Here is a 17302-nt window from a genome sequence, read left to right on the forward strand (position 1 = left end):
ACTGCTCATACACCCCTAGGCTGAACTTATCCCGAATTTAATTCTGTATTTTTTCCAAAAATGACTAGCAGATCATTCGTTCTAGCTCATACATTCAAGGATGTATCAAAACTCGAAGAAGTAGGCAGTTACTATAGTGATATTGAAGTACGGCATGATATTCCTTGGTTAGTTATTATTTTTACACACGTTAATTAAAAGTTGTGAAAATTTTCTAAGTAGAACTCTATTTTCCAGGAATATCCGTATCTTTAAGAAAGAAGGGTTTCTTGGTGTAAACCTGCACTGTGAAAAGGAGGAATGCTTTGAAGCGAAAAAATGGTCGTGTCAAACGAAATTCACAATGAAACTAGTAGCTATCGGTGGGAAATTCTTCCGACGGACTGTACAACATGAATTCCAAAAGCCGGAAGGACATGGAATGGATAAATTCATTAGTTGGGAGAAAGTGCTGGAGGATTATGTGGATAATGATAGTATTATAATTGAAATCCATGCTAATATTGTTAGAAGTACAGGTTTCTTTGAAGTCAAATGTAAGATTAGATTTTGGAGTACTAGTTCTATAGAATAATTTTCAGATCTTCCAGTTTCTGAGCACGACTCTGATAATTCATTTGTGCTGAAGCATACTTTCAAGAACATTTCGAGATTTGTAGAGCTTGAAAAAGATTTTAGTGATTTAGAAGAGCATTTCAATATTCCATGGTATGTTATTGAATGTTTTGGAGCACAATGAGAAATTTATAGTTTTTTAGGAGAATGCAAATACAAAAGTCTAACGAGTTTCTGGGAATCTATTTGCACTGCGAAAAAGAAATCTGTGAAGGGAGAAATTGGGCAATTGAATGTGAATTCGAATTCAGATTGATTTCTGCAAGCGGAAAACTTCATTCAACAGAGCACAAGTCTATCTTTGGAGCTACGCCGGCTTGGGGAAGAGATACATTTATTAGTTGGAATGGTATGGAGAAAGATTATATAAACAATGACAGTATCGATGTGGAAATTTGTGTGAAAATAATCAATAACACAGGTTGGTCTTGCGTTCTTTGTTAACAATATTATTAAAATCGATTATTTGAAGATGCCCCACACAATATTGCAAACGCGGAAAGAACATTTTTTCTATCCCATAGTGTCAAGAACATGTCACGTATTGAAGAAGGAGAGGAGTACTATACGGGCATTCAAACTCGTTTTAACATTCCATGGTTAGTTTGCTTTCCCTTGGTGTATTTTTCCTTATTGGTTTATGAAACTTAAAAAAACGGAGAACGATGAAAATCAATTTTGGACTGATTACGTTGTTCGGCTCAGCGAATCTTTTTTGTAAACTTTCTAAAGTTCCATTGTCTGAAAAAACTGAGTAAAACATTCATATTTTCCAGTCTACTCAAAAAAAACCTCATGTATTCCAAAAAAATTGATTAATGACAGAATTCAATACACCATAAAAACTAATTTTAAAACTAATTTGTTGGTTGAGCGATTTTGTTATACCGTATATTCTCTATTAGAGCGGCACCCCACCACTCAACTTTGACAGCTTTTATCTCGGTCACATTTGATTTTGGTCAAAAGACTTTAACTACGGAAATGTTTGTTAAAACTCCTTCTATGCTTAATTTTTTAACAGGTCTTGATATCTTCAAAATCAATCAAGACATATGACGTCAAAGGTGAGCAATGGGGTGCCGCTCTAATAGAGAATATACGGTATTTAAGTTCAGGAAACCACATTCTTTAAGACAATATGTATAATAAATTCTGTTGCAATGGGAGAAGTAATTGTGCTTTTAAAAAAGTATCTAGACTCCATACCTTATTTAGTATTTCAGGAAATTGAAAATTAAGAAGCAATCAGGGTTCTTTGGACTATTTCTTCATTGTTTCAAACAGCTAGACGAATTCAGAAAATGGTCAATTGAAACTGAATATCAATTGAAAGTAGTGTCATCCAATGGGAGAAGTGTATCATTTAGTTTTTCATATCTGTTTGATAAACCATTCGGCTACGGATGGCTTAAGCTCTTGAGATGGGACAATTTGGAAGAAAAATACATAGTGAACGACACTTTAGTTATTGAAGCTCACGTGAAGATTCTAAATATGACTGGAATTGAGGATGAAACCGCTATTGTGAAATCTTCTGGAATAGTAATTCCAGTGGGAAATCAGGAATATTCCCTGGAGAAGTGGCTTGAAATGGCCTTTGATCACTGAATACGTACTAAATGTTTAAATTTTTGTATGGATATTTCTAAATTCCAAATGAACAATTCTTATTACTTGCATACTTATGACTACAAAGAAGATGTAAGTACTGGTCAGAAAACAAAAGTTTTTTAGCGTTTTCAAAAAATGACTTTAACTAACATAGTGAATATTATCAAGGATTGGAGTTAATAGCTCAGATTTGAAGACCTTGTTTTAATTGTACGAGGGCAGACATACATATGTTTCACAGGACATACAAAATTTTTTAGCTGAATGTATAACAATTCTACAAACAGATAGTAAATCGATTCATTACTACGTAGCTTAAATAAGCAATGTTAGAAATACTCTCTTGGAAAATGTCAGTTTATCAGTGGCACAACTGATAATATTCTTCATTCGGCCGTTTTTCTATCATCTTATATTTTTTCATTTCATTTTTTAGTCATAGTTTCGAAAAACCAATCATACTCAATCGTAAATATACAACACGAATTGCTCACTTGTTTATTTTAATATGTTGTTTATGTGGTTTTTATTATTTAAATTTTGTATGTTTTCATGTTTCCACAAAAAACATGTAGAATAAAATTAAAGTAACCATTGAAATCCGCATGGAATTTAAATTTTAAAAAATAAATGAGCAATTAGTGTTGTATATTTACGTTACTGTTTAATTAAGTTTTTAAGACATTTAATTTAATAGTTAGATAGATAAAGATGCGAAACAAACTTCATTTTTTATGTATGATAATATTAGTGTCAGTTGATTAATTCGATATTGATAGCCTTAAAAATTGGTCTTGCTAACTTTTAAATTTGAGTAGTCAATTGATTTTTAGTTCGAACTGCAAAATATGTTTGCATGCTGATAAGAAATGAAGCATTTTCATTTTCTATTTCCTCTTTGCTTGACCCTTTTTTTTCATTAAAATGAACCCAAATCTAATAAATTCCGTAACTTTTCAGTTTTACGATTTCTCAGAAAATGTCTTGCAAACCATTCTTGTTAATTCATACATTCAAGGATATTTCGAAACTCGGAGAAGGAGAGAGTTACTTTAGTGATAAGGAAGAACGATATAATATTCCTTGGTGAGTCATATTTCTATGTATTATGAAATAGACGTTGTCGCATCCTCAAATATTTTGAAAATTCACTTGATTTTTTAGGAGACTCCAAATATTTCGAAAAGGAGGTTTCCTTGGATTGAACTTGAAATGTGAAAAGAAGGAATGCTTTGGAGAGAGAAAATGGTCGTTTCAAACAAAATTCACTATGAAGCTAGTAGCTGTCAGTGGGAAATTCTTCCAACGGGCTGTGCAACATGAATTCCAACAGCCGAAAGGACATGGAATGGATAAATTCATTAGTTGGGAGAATATGCTAAGGGATTATGTGAATAATGATAGTATTATAATTGAAATTCACGCCGATATGGTTAGCAGTACAGGTTTCTTTGATGTCAAATGAAAGATTAGATTTATGAGTAGTACTCCTGATTGATAATTTCCAGATCTTCCAAATTCGCAACCAGATTCCAATAATTCATTTGTTCTGAAACATACTTTTAAGAAAATTTCGAGATTTATAGAGGGTGAAAGAGATTGTAGTGATGCAGAAGAGCATTTTACCAAGGATATTTTTGGAGCTTGTCAGACACGTCGGGAAAGATACAATTTTATTAGGTGGAACGATATGGAGAAAGATTATGTGACCAATGACAGTATCGATGTGGAAATTCGTGTGAAAATAATCAATATCACAGGTCGGTCTTTTTGCTAAAGTTTGGAATTTTGTTAAAGTCGATAATTTGAAGATGCACCATGCAATATTGCAAACACGGAAAAAACGTTTGTACTATCCCATACTGTCAAGAACATGTCAAGTATTAAAGAAGGAGGGAACTACTTTACAAACATTCAAACTCGCTTCAATATTCCATGGTTAGTTTATTTTCCCTTGGTGTGTTTTGTTGTTGCACGGTGTGGATTTTTTAACAAAAATTCAAAAAAACATGTTCCAAGAATTAATTCATTCTTAACCATTGCGTGAAACGTGGCATTTTTTTGAGTTTTTAATGGATTTCAGCTGTTTTAATTCAGCCGAATTTCAGCTTCGTTTCAGTTTTTGTTCAACTTTTTTAAAATATTATCAAAGTTGACAGCATTTTCAAGGAAGACATTTAAAATAAACTAAAACAGCACATTTTGTAACAGAGAAAAACAACGACAAAGTATATGGATCGATCTTGCTCCAGGAAATGTCCTCTAACTGACCACTGAGTTAACAACTTTTTTTCAAACTTTACCATTGTGATAATTAGAGATATAGTTACAATTCTAACATAATTTTAAAAACTTTCTATGTCCAGTTTTTGAGAAAACGTGGGTAGTTGTGAAAAAATGGTGGTTTCTCTAACATAGGAAGGATCTCGAAGGATCCTTAGAGTTGTGTTACACAATAATATTTTTTTGTTAGCCGACGATCTCAGTTAATTCTTGGAACATGTTTTTTGAATTTTTGTTTAAAAATCCACACCGTGTGTTGGTTTATGAAACTAAAAAAAACGGAAAACGATGAAAATCAAATTTTCGACTGATCACGTTAATTGGCTGAACCAATCTTTTTTGCAACTTTCTAAAGTTCCATTGTCTGAAAAAACTGAGTAAAACATTCATATTTGCTAGTCTACTCAAAAAAAAACTCATGTATTTCTAAAAACATTTATTTTTATGAAAAGCATCTACAGAACTCAGTAAGCCATAAAAACTAAATTTTAAAATTATAAATTCGATTTATTGGTTGCTCGAACAATTGAGTAATTTTGAAGATCAGGAAACCCTATTTTTTAAGACAATATAATAAATTGTATTGCAATGGAAAAAGTAATTGTGTTTTAAAAAATATAATATCCACATAGACTCCATACCTTTTCCAGTATTTCAGGAAATTGCAAATTCGAAAGCAAAAAGGGTTTTTTGGATTATATCTTCTATGCGAGAAACAACTATGTGAATCCAGAAAATGGTCAATTGAAACTGAATCTCAACTGAAAATAGTGTCACCCAATGGGAGAAGTTTACTGTTTGGAGGAACAGATATGTTTGAAAAACCATTCGGCTACGGATGGACTAAGCTCATGAGATGGGACAATTTGGAAGAAAAATACATAGTCGACGATGCTCTTGTTATTGAAGCTCACGTAAAAATTCTAAATATGATTGGAATTGAGGATGAAACCCCTGTTGAGAAACCTACTGGAATTGTGATTCCAGTGGGAGATCAGGAGTATTCAATGGAAAAATGGCTCGAAATGGCTTTCGATCATTAATTATGTAATTTATGTTTATTGTTTGTTTGTGTTATACCAAAATAAACTTATTTTTTTACATTCGACACATTGAAGTAATATATTTATCTGATTCGAATAATTCTTTCTGAAAACAGATCAAGTGTTAGTACTGGGAACCGGGAGCAGATCAAAAAATATAAAAACAAGTAATTGCTGATATTTTCCTAATGTCCAAATTGATAGAAAATCAACTGTATCTTGTGGATTGCTATGTTCAATTTGTGCAAACAAATGTCTCTATCTTCTTGAATTTATCTTGCTCAGAGTTAGAAGGTTCTCCTCTTTTAGTTTCTTCATTTGTTACTTTTCATACACCCCTAAACTTAACGTTTTGCTATTTCAACTCTGTGATTTTTCTGAAAAAATGGTGAGCAGATCATTTTTTCTAACTCATACCTTCAAGGATGTATCAAAACTCGGAGAAGGAGGCAGTTACTCCAGTGATATTGAAGTACGGCATGATATTCCTTGGTTAGTTATTATTTTAACCCACTCTAACAGAACATTGTCTCTCCACAAATCAAGAAAAAAATTTTTAACTTGAATTTTCCAGGAAAATCCGTATTTTCAAGAAAGAAGGATTTCTTGGTGTAAATCTGCACTGTGAAAAGGAGGAATGCTTTGAGACGAAAAAATGGACGTTTCAAACGAAATTCACTATGAAGCTAGTAGCTGTCAGTGGTAAATTCTTCCAACGGACTGTACAACATGAATTCCAAAAGCCGGAAGGAAACGGAATGGAGTTGGGAAAATATGCAAAGGGATTATATGGATAAAGATAGTATTATAATTGAAATCCATGCCAATATTGTTAGCAGTACAGGATTCTTTGAAGTCGAATGTAAGATTAGCTTTTGGAGTAGTACATAGTTGTATGGAATAATTTTCAGATTTTCCAGTTTCTCAGCACGACTCCGATAATTCATTTGTGCTGAAACATAATTTCAAGAACATTTCGAGATTGGTAGAGGACGAACGGGATTATAGTGATACAGAAAAGCACTACAACGCTCTATGGTATATTATTGAATCTTATAAAACTATGACTACTAATGAGTTATCAATTTTTAGGAGCTTTAAGATAAGAAAATTCAATGAACACCTTGGAATCTGGTTGATCTGCGAAAAAGAAATCTGGGAAGAGAGGAGATGGTCAATTAATTTACAATATGAGTTAAAATTGATTTCTGCATCTGGCAAGGTCCGCTCAGCACAGTATACAAATGTGTTTGGTGTCGGTTCGCTTTGGGGAATCCTGAAGTTCATTAGTTGGAACAATTTGGAGAAGGATTATGTGACCAATGACAGTATTGATGTGGAAGTTCTTGTCAAAATAATTGAATTCACAGGTTTCATTTTAGTATATGTAGAATGATACTAAAATCCACATTATTTTAAGAATTGCCATGCACGGAGAAAACATTTGTACTATCCCATATTGTCAAGAACATGTCAAGTATTGAAGACGGGTGGAAAACCTTTTCGGACACTCAAACTCGCTTCAACATTCCATGGTAAGTTATTATTAGTAGAGTATGTTCATTCAACTCAATATTTCAGGAAATTGCAAATTAGAAGACAAGATGGATTTGTTGAACTACTCCTTCATTGTTCAAAACAACTAGATGAATCCAGAAGCTGGTCAATTAAAACTGAATATCAATTCAAACTAGTGTCAACTAATGGAAGAAGTGTCGCGTTCTATGGCGAAAAGGTGTTTGAAAAACCAGTGGGTAGTGGATGGGATAAACTCATAAGATGGGAAAACTGGGCAAGCAGATGCAACGATGAGTTTGTGTTTGAAGCGAGTGTGAGGATTCTTAACACGACTGGAATTGAGGACGAGAATGATGTTGATAGGTTCTCTGGATTTGCGATCCCAGTGGAAGGTCAGGAGTATTCAATGGAGAAGTGGCTGGAGATGGCATTTGATCACTAATTTTAAATGAAAATAAATCTCATATCTTTCTAATTTACTAATCACAGAATAAAATCATATCCCAGTTCATTTTCCCCAATTTTCCAACCAAGTCCGTATTACTCCATCGTACGTTACATACTTACAAGGAAAGTATTTCAGCTCACAAGTGGACTTCCGAATGAAACCTATGTCATTCGAAAGTAGACCTTTAGACTAGTTCATTACTTAAAAAATGATTGGCAGACGAGCACTTTGAACCTGAAAAAAGTCGCTCTGAAAATTTTTCAGTCCATTTTTTCACTACTCTGGAGGTCTGAAAAATTGCTTTAAAAGAGGATTTTTGCGCGTTTTTGATAATTTCACAGATGTTTAGGGTTATTCAAACATTCTGGGAGCTTTTTAGAAAATTGTATTTTTTGAAAAAAATTCAGAAATTTTTTAAAAATAATCTATGGCAAAAATTTTTCGACTTGTCGACTTGTGAGCTGAAATACTTTCCTTGTTAGTCAAAATAAATATTCGATTTAATTTTGGCCGAGCTTCAAAGTTATTTTCAAACTAATCAGATATTGGAGATTCGCTGCCCATTCCTTATTGGGACAAATTTGGTTTTATTGAGGCAAAATGCCTAAAAATTCAGTCCACGTTTAAGCTGCTTGCTCTGACTATGAAACAATCATTGTAAAGTAAGAAGAGTGAACCCAAAATTTGAACTGTTTTATTAAAAACTGGAGATATTTTGATTCTCGCAGTTTTTCCCAATTTTCCAATTTTTGTCAGTTCATGGTATTAAGGGACCATCAGTTCATGAGAATGCCTACTTTGTGGCGCGAAACGAGCGGCAGCAGAGAGAGCGTGCGGAGAAGAGAGATTTAGGTGCCTTCGCTACGAGATATTCCCGCGCCAAAACGGTAGGCATTCTCATGATCTCATGGTCTCTTAATACAACCTTTTTAAGTAATATTTTTTTTAAAAAACCAAATTTTAAACCATATCAATTCCCCCGAAATTCCAAAATTTTTTTTCCACCCTATTTTCCCCTGGTAGGTGCCCATCAAAAATAAATACAGTGCACCCAACTGTTATGGGACCCCCTCAATTTGAGCGGTTTAGGGTATTTACAAACGTTTTCATGGAAAACTAATATCGGAATCGGATTCAGCATACAAAAAAACTTCTGTACCTAAAATTTTATCATGATATCTCAAAAATTGGGAGCAAAAGAGCAAAAAGTTGAAAAATCGACCGCCCAACTGCTATGGGACCCCCTGAGATTTTCGATAATTTCACTGAAAATTCTCATTTTTTCGAAAAACATCAAACTTTTCAGATTCAAAATTTTATTTAGTAGAGTATTTTGGTAGTGTACTTTTCGTTTTTCATATCGTGGAAAAAACTGGAAACATGCAAATCCCGATTTTTAACATTTTATGACCTTTAAGCCCGACATGAAGCTACTGATTGGGATATTTGCTCCAATCTTTTAAATATGGTAAAGTACACACCTTGGAACATTCTGGTGCATTTTTAGAAAATTTCAACAGTTTTGAGTCATTTTAGAGCCACATTTGTACACAGCCTTTACCACTGGTTTTGGTGCCACTCGACGTTTAAGCCCATATCTGAGCAGCCGATAGAGCTTTCTTCTCAAAACTTTACAGACATACATCAAAAAATATACTGATCATGCATCATAAACAATAGCTTCATCACATTTCAAACAAGTTTGGTCAGTTTAGTTCAAGTTACATATTCAATTGATGAAATATTTTTTCAACAATTTTTCAGAAATTTTATTTTTTTAATGATTTTTCAGATTTTAAACACTAGAATTTGATTTTTTTTAATTGAACATTAACACTTATATAGAAAAAAAGCTTTAAATCAAAAAATTACAAAATTTAGAGAATTTAGTAATTTGAGCAAAACTTAACTAAACTTACCTAAACTGACCAAACTTGTTTGAAATGTGATGAAGCTATTGTTTATGATGCATGATCAGTATATTTTTTGATGTATGTCTGTAAAGTTTTGAGAAGAAAGCTCTATCGGCTGCTCAGATATGGGCTTAAACGTCGAGTGGCACCAAAACCAGTGGTAAAAGCTGTGTACAAATGTGGCTCTAAAATGACTCAAAACTGTTGAAATTTTCTATTTTCTAATTTTCTAAAAAAATTAATTAAATTTAATTTAATTTCCAGGTCCCGAAATTTACCATTAATATTTAAAAAAAACCAAATTTTATATCATATCAATTCCCCCAAAATTCCAAAATTTTTTTTCCACCCTATTTTCCCCTGGTAGGTGCCCATTAAAAATAAATAGGATACAAAAATCCCCTGTAGCGCGGCTTAAATTTAATTTCCAGGTCCCGAAAGTTACCAGTATTATTTTAAAAAAAACCAAATTTTATACCATATCAATTCCCCCAAAATTCCAAAATTTTTATTTTTGTTTTTTTGTGCCTGTATATACCTGTTGAAATTGAACTTCGAGACAAAATCCCCTGTAGCGCGGCTTAAATTTAATTTCCAGGTCCCGAAATTTACCAGCAAAAACTCCGACAGGGAAAGTAAGATGCTGTCAGGTAGTAGATGTGGGTTGACTGCGCAAGATGATTAATGGCTTTAAGGTAAGACTCCGTGCTGTTGGGTGAGTGCGCGAGCAGGATTGTCGCCACTGCTGGGGTTCGAGCCCTACCCAGTACCGGCTGCGCCAATTGTTTCACGGAGTTCCTATGTTTATGTGTTGCTTAAGAGTATGGTGCTCCAGGGGCAGCTTTTCCACTTCCATGGTCATCTGACCAAAGTTTAATGCCGTCAAATGTGGTACTTTTTCCAGATGAAGTGACGAGTTTCAACTGGGCTTCGGAGTTAACTTCCCAGGGTGCATTGTTATCCTTTGTCTTCAGACAGAGAATATGTGCACCCATGTGTCCTTCTTGGCGGCTAATTCTAATTTGCCTAAAATATTGAACGTATGAAGTCTATTGCTGCGTATTTTGAACTTACCATGGAATATTAAAATGCTCTTCGATGGGACTGAGAAGAACTCCACCATCTTCCAATTTCGATACATTCTTGAAAATATGGATGAGCTGGAATTCCTTTTTGGCCATGACGGAGAGTTTTTCTGGAATTTAATGCATTTAAAGATGAGAAAAGAATGAGCAAACAGATAATTCAACGTTGAAATCAATGATGGGTGGCATTTTTCGATTTTTCAAAAATCGAAAAATCGAAAAAAATTCTAGTTTTTCGATTCTATTTTTAAAAAAATCGAAAAACGAACACCCTTGATGGGATTGTTTTAATTTGTTTTAGAAAACACGTTGTTTTAAATTTGATGGCATTTTTCCGCTCTAAAATTCTATTTTAAATGAGGAAAAGCAGAACAAAATCTGAACAAATTAGTTTGCGCGTCAATTAAAATGCATTGTGTGCGGTTGCGGACTTCCCCGCCTACCGTAGTTCACCGGATTTTTAGCCTTTTTAAGGAATTATTTTTCGAATAAAAAGCGAATTTCAATAAAAACAAGGAAAAAATAGGCCATTTTAGCAAGATTTTTGCAAAAAAATCGATGAAAATTTGTGGAAACCGAAAAAATTCAAGATTTAAGAACTAAAGAGGAAATTGATGTCGAATATTTGATTTTTGGGTAGAAACCATCAGTGTTCATCAATTTTAGCTTAAAAAACGAACTAAAAACCGTAATTTATTGAAAATGCGAACAGAAACTTATTTAAAAAAAAAAGGAAATCGGAATGTGAAGTTGCTCCCCCGGATTAAAAAAAAGGAGACAAAAAATCGTATTCATGCTGTAAAAATAAATTATGAATAATAAAACAAGTATTTGGGGATTATTTCAAAAAATTCGACGACATAGATCAATGAAGAGCGACGGATTTTTGGAGAAGAGCATGCACGACAGCTTGATCCATTTCTGAAAGATCGCCTGCCATCGCCGCCTTGATTTCATCGGCGGTATTGATTTTTGAAAGAGATGCGCTCTGGAATGTGAGAAAAAAATTAGATTTTTTGGGAGCTCACGTGGTGTCAGGCTGTCCAATTACGCTTTGATCTACAAAAAATGCGGGAATGCTTTTTTTTTCGCCCAAAAAATTGTGACGTCATCACACGGAAATTGGCAGTTTCAGTCCAAAATTCAAATTCCTTGCAAATTTCCATGCTAAAACTCAAAAACTAGAGGTTTCTAGCTCAATTTTGAAATTTCCAGGGGTACGGTAGCGCCAAAAGTACGCAAACAGCGACTACAGTACCCCAAAACACCGAATTTCACGCTATTTTCGAATTTTGAGCTGAAAATTTAGAATTAGACTAAGAAAATGGCGAGGAACTCGAATTTCATACTAAAAAATGCGGAGAAAACGTTTGGAACCTGAATAATTTGGAAAAAATACGAAAATATGCAAAAAATGTTGTGAAATTTTAAAAACCCGTATTTTTTTCTCGATTTTCAGTACAAAACTCTTGTTCTTAACAAAATTTTCAGTTTTATACCAAAAAAAAATCTGAATTCTAGCTTTATTTCGAGGAATTTTGCAGCTTTTCAGTCAAAAACCGCGACGCGACCGCAACGCGGACGATTCCGACAATTTTTCGCATTTTTCGTATCAAATTCGAAAGATTCTTAACCATGCAAAATCAGTTGAGAACCCTGCGCGTCTCTTCTCCGCGCATTTTTTGTAGATCAAGCCCAAATGAGGAGCCGGGCGTGATTCTTGCCTTCAAAGTCTCCAGCCGATACTTCTTGGCGATTTTCAGCACGTCTCTCATCATTTTCTCGGATTTATCGATCAAAAACTCTTCACACTTTCGAATTACAACAGGCATATGGAAGAAGTCGGCCAAATGAAGAATTCCATCGATGGTTTCATCTGAAATTTCCGTTCGAGACCCTTATTTTTTGAATTTTTTCTAACCATCAATAGCGGGTTCTCCGTATAGAACCTCCAGGAGGTTCTGAAAATCCGAGGAGTTGATGTCCTGAAGGGTGACTTCTGATTTGTCGGCTTCTGCGAAATTTCCGAGAAGAAGAGACTCGAAGTAAGTGGAGTGGGAGGCGAGGAACTGAAAATAAAATATTCGAAAATTGCGTAAAATTCGGTGTTTTGGGGGTACTGTAGTCGGTGTTTACGTACTTTTGACGCTACCGTAACCTTCGGAATTTTAAAATTGAGCTAGAAACTCCTAGTTAAAAGAGTTTGGACTGAAATTTCGCGAGGAATTTTTTGAACAGAAATTTCAAAAATTTAAAGCATTTTCTATAATTTTTCGAAACTTTGTACATTTTCGATATCTCATAATAATATGCGCAGGTTTTTAATATAAAATTCGAATTCCCCGCTATTTTCTTAGTCTAAAACTCAATTTTCAGCTCAAAATTCGAAAATTGCGTAAAATCGGGTGTTTCGGGGGTACTGTAGTCGGTGTTTGCGTACTTTTGACGCTACCGTAACCTTCGGAATTTTAAAATTGAGCTAGAAACTCCTAGTTTGAGGGGTTCGGACTGAAATTTTGCGAGGAATTCTAATGTCATCATATTATTGCCGAATTCTATTCGCAAAACTTAGATTCTCGTCGGAAATTCTCAGTTTGAGTCATTTTAGATTGAAAATTCGAATTTTTCATAAAATTTGCATGAATTTTAAAACCCATATCGACTAGATTCGGTTCAAAACTGAAATTTTTGTAGTTTTTGGGTGCGTGGCGGTCGCGTCGCGGGTCAAGTTCTAAATTTCGGTACTCGCAATCGTTTTTCACCATTTTCTTTATAAAATTCGAATTCCCCGTCATTTTCTCAGTCTAAAACGCAATTTTCAGCTCAAAATTCAAAAATCGCGTAAAATTCGGTGTTTTGGGGTACTGTAGTCGGTGTTTGCGTACTTTTGACGCTACCGTAACCCTCGGAATTTCAAAATTGAGCTAGAAACTCCTAGTGTGATGGGTTCGGACTGAAATTTCGCGAGGAAATCGAATTTCATCATAAAATTGTCGAATTCTGTTCGTAAAAGTTAGATTTTTGTCTGAAATTCTCAGTTTAAGATCGGAAATTCGAATTTTTAAACAATATACCTTCCTAAGAACGAAGAACTTTTTATCTCCAACTGCCAAAACCACATCGGAAAAACTTTTCATTCGATTTTTCAAATTCTTTAAGCATTTTCTTCGGGAATCCACTCATTTTAACGAGCTTGACCGTGCCTTCAACAATGATGACGTCATCGATCAGGTAGTCCTTTATCAGCGTATCCCAGCGACAAAACTCTCGTTTTCCGTATCCAAAATTATTGGAACTTTCAAATTTGAAAGTATTATTCGAAAATATTATTCGTTTTCCACAAGAATTTCTGAGTGTGAAGCTGAAACTGATATCGATGGACCACTTTTCTTCGCTTTTTCTCGCCTTGTTGCAGTAAAGGAAAATTCCCAAATGTTCCTTCTCGTGGGAAATTGACATATTCCTGAAGAGAATTTTTATAAATATGAGCAATTTATTAAAAAAAATTGATTTAAAAATCTCACCATGGAGCATTGAAATGCTCTTCTCTGGGACTGAATAAATGTTTGCCCTCTTCCAATTTCGAAACATTCTTGAAAATATGCGCCAGCACGAATTCCTTTTTAGTTGCGGGCATTTTGGAGTTTTACTGAAATTTCAGCTGGAATTGAAAGGAAATTCAATTTTTCTCACATTAATCTAAGTTAAAAAGCAAAAATTGTTTGAATTTTGATGAAAAATCGAAGAAAAACTATTAAATTCTGGAAAAAAACCAATGCTCGTCAATTAAAGTGCATTGTGTGCACTTGCGTACTTCCTCGCCTACCGTAGTTCGCTGGTTTTTTTCAAAATTTCATCGACTTTTTCTGATTTTAAGAGTTTTCGGGCGATTTTAACAAGAAAACATGCGGAAAAATCGCTTTTCGGCTAGAAATTACCAATATTAATCAATTTTAGTCGCTAAAAATCGAAAAAAAAACAGAATTTTATTCAAAATGTCAACAAGAACAAGTAACAGGGATAAAACAGTTATTTAAAACATTAAATCCTCGAAAAAATCAATGAAACGTCAGAGTTTTCTCGAGAAGAGCCGCCAGGACAGTCACATCCATTTCAGTGGAATCTCCGGCCAACGCCGCCTTGATTTCATCGATTGTATTGGTTTTCATGAGGCAGGACATCTGAAAAATTGGTTTTTTATTGATTTTTATTGATTTTTCGAGTCTTTTTTTGGGTTTTTACCTTCAAATCCTCCAGCTGATACTTTTTAGCGACTTTGAGCTTCTCCTTAATTGGTTTTTCAGAAAAATCGATGAGGAATTCCTCGCATTTTCGGGTTGGAAATGGCATATCATACATGTGGGCCAGGTGGAGAATTCCTTCGATGGTGTCTTCTGAAATTTTTTTAATTTTAGCATTTTAAATTTTTTTTATTGAAAATCTCGTTTTTCCCACCATCAATAGCCGATTCGCCATACAAAACCTCCAAAAGATTCTGAAAATCCGTGGAATCAATGTCCTTGAGCGCGACTTCTGAAATCTCGGCTTCCTTGAATTTCCCGAGAAGAAGAGCGTTGAAATATGTGGAATGGGAGGCCAGGAACTGGAAAAAAAAAAAATCGGTAAATTTTTACGAAAAAATTGGAAAAAAACCCGTACTTTCTTCAAAACATGGAATGTTTCATCTTCAACAGCGAGAATTACATCGGAAAATTGTTCCTCAGATTTTTCGAAGCTTTTGAGCTTTTTCTTCAGAATTCCAGTCATATTAGTGACCTTTACAGTTGCCTCAGCGATAATAATATCATCAATTATATAATCCTTCGCCAGCATCTCCCAACTAATGAATTTCTTCCAACCATAGCCGATATTCTCCGAATTTGTGAATTTAACGGCGGTTTTTTTCGTAGATCGCTTTCCACAAGAATTTTTGAGTGTAAATTCGAATTCGGCATCGATGCACCACGTGGCTTCGGCTTTTCCCAATATATTGCAGTGAAGGTAGACTGCCATGTCTTCTTTCTTATGGGAAACTGCCATATACCTGGAAAAATTGAGAAATTTTAGGTTAAATTGTTGAAAACCGGGGGGAAAATCGACCATTGAACGTTGAAATGCTCTTCACTTGGGCTTAGAAGAGTTCCTTCGTCCTCTAATTTCGATACATTTTTGTAAGAGTGGTGGAGCTGGAATTCCTTGGTTGTGGCGACCATTGGGCTGAAATTTAGGATTTTTCGAGTCGAAAGTGCTGAATTTTCTGGGTTTTTGTGTTTTTATTCAACAAACTGCGCCTGAAAACCGATTTTTTGTCGAAAAATTCCGATAAAAAATGTTTGCGCGTCAAGTCTGGTGCGTTGCGGACTCTCTGTTGCTTACCGTACTTGGCCGCTTTTTCTTCCATTTTTAAATCGAAAAGTAACTTTTTGACAGGAAAATATCGGAAAATTCATGAAAATCACTGATATTTAATCAATTTTAACTGCCGCAAACTAAAAAATAACAAGGATTCATTCAAAATGTCAACAAAAAACCAAAAACAGGGGTAAAACAGTTAAATATTACAAAATTAACAAGTTTGATCAGTGAAGAGCCAGCGATTTTCCGAGAAGAGCCGCCAGCACACTTAAATCCATTTCAGTCGGATCGCCCGCCATCGCCGCTTTGATCTGATCGACAGTATCGATTTTTGAGAGACAGTGCATCTGAAAAATATGATTTTTAGTCATTTTTCGTGATTTTTTCGGTTTTTACCTTCAACTTCTCCAGTTGGAACTGCTTAGCGATTTTCAGCTTTTCCTTTGTCGATTTTTCAGATAGTTCAATAAGGAATTCCTCGCATTTTCGAGTTGGGAACGGCATATCATACATGTGAGCCAAATGGAGAATTCCTTGAACTGTTTCCTCTGAAATTTTAAATTATTAATTGATTAGTTGAATTTTATGGAATTTTTACCATCGATAGCCGGTTCTCCATGAAGAACTTCGAGAAGATTCTGAAAATCGGTAGAATCGATATCCTGAAGTGTAAATTCTGATTTTTCGGCTTCCTCCTCGCATTTTCCCAGGAAGAGTGCATTGAAGTGTGAAGAGTGAGACGCGAGGAACTGAAAAAATAAATGAAATTACAATGGAAAATTGGAAAAGAAATATTTTTACCTGCTTCAAAACGTAGAACTTCTCGTTTTCGACTGCAATAATGACATCGGAAAACTTCTCGTTTGACTCATCGAACCATCTGAGATTGCCTTTGAAAACTCCAGTCATATTTCTGATCTTGACAGTTGCTTCAATGATGAGAACATCATCGATCAGGTAATCCTTCCCCCATTGTATCCCATCTAATAAATTGAGACCATCCATATCCTGGTTCGTTCGTATTCAAAAATAGACGCTCGGATTTTTTTGGAATCTGTTTACCGCGCGAATTTCTTAGTGTAAGTTCATATTCTGTATCAATGGACCACGCGAATGCACTCTCTTTCGATTTAGTGCAATATAAATATAGTCCCAAATGTTCATTTTCGTGACGAATTTTCATATTCCTGAAGAGATATATACGTAGCAATAAAAATATCAAAAAAGCTCACCATGGAACATTGAAATGTTCTTCGCTTGGACTATGCAAGTCTTTGCCGTCTTCCAATTTCGATACATTCTTGAAAATGTGCCTGAGCGTGAACTTCTTCTCAGTGGTGACCATTTCGGAATGTTTTCCTGAAATTGTGAATTATAAATGACAGAAAACACACTGGAATTTCGATAAGCAAAGTATAAAAAACTAGT

General features: G+C 34.5%; 4 protein-coding genes and 3 pseudogenes across 8 annotated transcripts; 3 read left to right on the top strand and 4 right to left on the bottom strand.

Annotated features, from left to right (window-relative positions):
• Positions 1 to 60: 60 nt before the first annotated feature.
• math-23 (MATH domain-containing protein) lies at positions 61 to 2226 on the top strand (the record flags this gene model as incomplete). Its single annotated transcript, NM_061716.1, has 6 exons — positions 61 to 167; positions 238 to 536; positions 582 to 708; positions 759 to 1036; positions 1088 to 1214; positions 1842 to 2226. 6 exons carry the CDS (start codon positions 61 to 63, stop codon positions 2224 to 2226), a joined length of 1323 nt encoding a protein of 440 aa, NP_494117.1.
• A 957-nt stretch (positions 2227 to 3183) lies between these two features.
• On the top strand, positions 3184 to 5611 carry math-22 (MATH domain-containing protein). Of its 2 annotated transcripts, NM_061717.6 has the most exons (5): positions 3184 to 3315; positions 3394 to 3674; positions 3738 to 3989; positions 4041 to 4167; positions 5171 to 5611. In NM_061717.6, exons 1-5 carry the CDS (start codon positions 3209 to 3211, stop codon positions 5553 to 5555), a joined length of 1152 nt encoding a protein of 383 aa, NP_494118.3. In that variant the 5' UTR covers positions 3184 to 3208; the 3' UTR covers positions 5556 to 5611. The 2 variants fall into 2 exon arrangements, 1 of the variants encoding a protein (NP_494118.3); NR_131404.1 differs by having other exon boundaries at positions 3209 to 3315; positions 3394 to 3989; positions 5171 to 5555.
• A 329-nt stretch (positions 5612 to 5940) lies between these two features.
• Positions 5941 to 7515, top strand: math-30 (annotated as a pseudogene). The gene is made up of 6 exons: positions 5941 to 6047; positions 6130 to 6417; positions 6467 to 6593; positions 6648 to 6925; positions 6976 to 7090; positions 7137 to 7515. Coding segments are annotated over exons 1-6 (1294 nt in total).
• A 2714-nt stretch (positions 7516 to 10229) lies between these two features.
• math-31 (MATH domain-containing protein) lies at positions 10230 to 10621 on the bottom strand. Its single transcript, NM_061719.2, has 2 exons — positions 10509 to 10621; positions 10230 to 10460 (listed from the first exon to the last, which is right to left on the bottom strand). The coding sequence occupies exons 1-2, from the start codon at positions 10613 to 10615 to the stop codon at positions 10250 to 10252; spliced, it is 318 nt and encodes a 105-aa protein (NP_494120.1). The 5' UTR covers positions 10616 to 10621; the 3' UTR covers positions 10230 to 10249.
• Positions 10622 to 11384: 763 nt separating this feature from the next.
• bath-11 lies at positions 11385 to 14156 on the bottom strand (annotated as a pseudogene). Its single transcript is given in 6 exon segments — positions 11385 to 11507; positions 12244 to 12395; positions 12441 to 12588; positions 13594 to 13668; positions 13670 to 13982; positions 14044 to 14156. Coding segments are annotated over 6 exon segments (924 nt in total).
• A 336-nt stretch (positions 14157 to 14492) lies between these two features.
• On the bottom strand, positions 14493 to 15738 carry bath-4 (BTB domain-containing protein). Its single transcript, NM_061721.3, has 5 exons — positions 15620 to 15738; positions 15179 to 15563; positions 14975 to 15122; positions 14762 to 14913; positions 14493 to 14700 (listed from the first exon to the last, which is right to left on the bottom strand). The coding sequence occupies exons 1-5, from the start codon at positions 15730 to 15732 to the stop codon at positions 14578 to 14580; spliced, it is 921 nt and encodes a 306-aa protein (NP_494122.1). The 5' UTR covers positions 15733 to 15738; the 3' UTR covers positions 14493 to 14577.
• Positions 15739 to 16098: 360 nt separating this feature from the next.
• Positions 16099 to 17219, bottom strand: bath-6 (annotated as a pseudogene). Its single transcript is given in 6 exon segments — positions 16099 to 16221; positions 16271 to 16422; positions 16473 to 16623; positions 16676 to 16857; positions 16859 to 17061; positions 17107 to 17219. Coding segments are annotated over 6 exon segments (924 nt in total).
• Positions 17220 to 17302: the final 83 nt, after the last annotated feature.

The sequence above is a fragment of the Caenorhabditis elegans genome, chromosome II, assembly GCF_000002985.6.
Source record: "Caenorhabditis elegans chromosome II".
In the NCBI taxonomy this organism is placed as follows: Eukaryota; Metazoa; Nematoda; class Chromadorea; order Rhabditida; family Rhabditidae; genus Caenorhabditis; species Caenorhabditis elegans.

Bases quoted from the DNA above. Each gene is read 5' to 3' on its own strand.
- math-22 (NM_061717.6), top strand. From the start codon at position 3,209: ATGTCTTGCAAACCATTCTTGTTAATTCATACATTCAAGGATATTTCG. The intron at 3,990-4,040 runs GTCGGTCTTTTT...GATAATTTGAAG, and splicing joins GAAAATAATCAATATCACAG to ATGCACCATGCAATATTGCA. The intron at 4,168-5,170 runs GTTAGTTTATTT...CCAGTATTTCAG, and splicing joins ACTCGCTTCAATATTCCATG to GAAATTGCAAATTCGAAAGC.
- bath-4 (NM_061721.3), bottom strand. From the start codon at position 15,732: ATGGTCGCCACAACCAAGGAATTCCAGCTCCACCACTCTTACAAAAAT. The intron at 15,564-15,619 runs GTCGATTTTCCC...CAATTTTTCCAG, and splicing joins GAGCATTTCAACGTTCAATG to GTATATGGCAGTTTCCCATA. The intron at 14,914-14,974 runs GTGGGAAAAACG...AAAAAATTTCAG, and splicing joins TGGCGAATCGGCTATTGATG to AAGACACCATCGAAGGAATT.
- math-31 (NM_061719.2), bottom strand. From the start codon at position 10,615: ATGGCCAAAAAGGAATTCCAGCTCATCCATATTTTCAAGAATGTATCG. The intron at 10,461-10,508 runs GTAAGTTCAAAA...TCAATATTTTAG, and splicing joins GAGCATTTTAATATTCCATG to GCAAATTAGAATTAGCCGCC.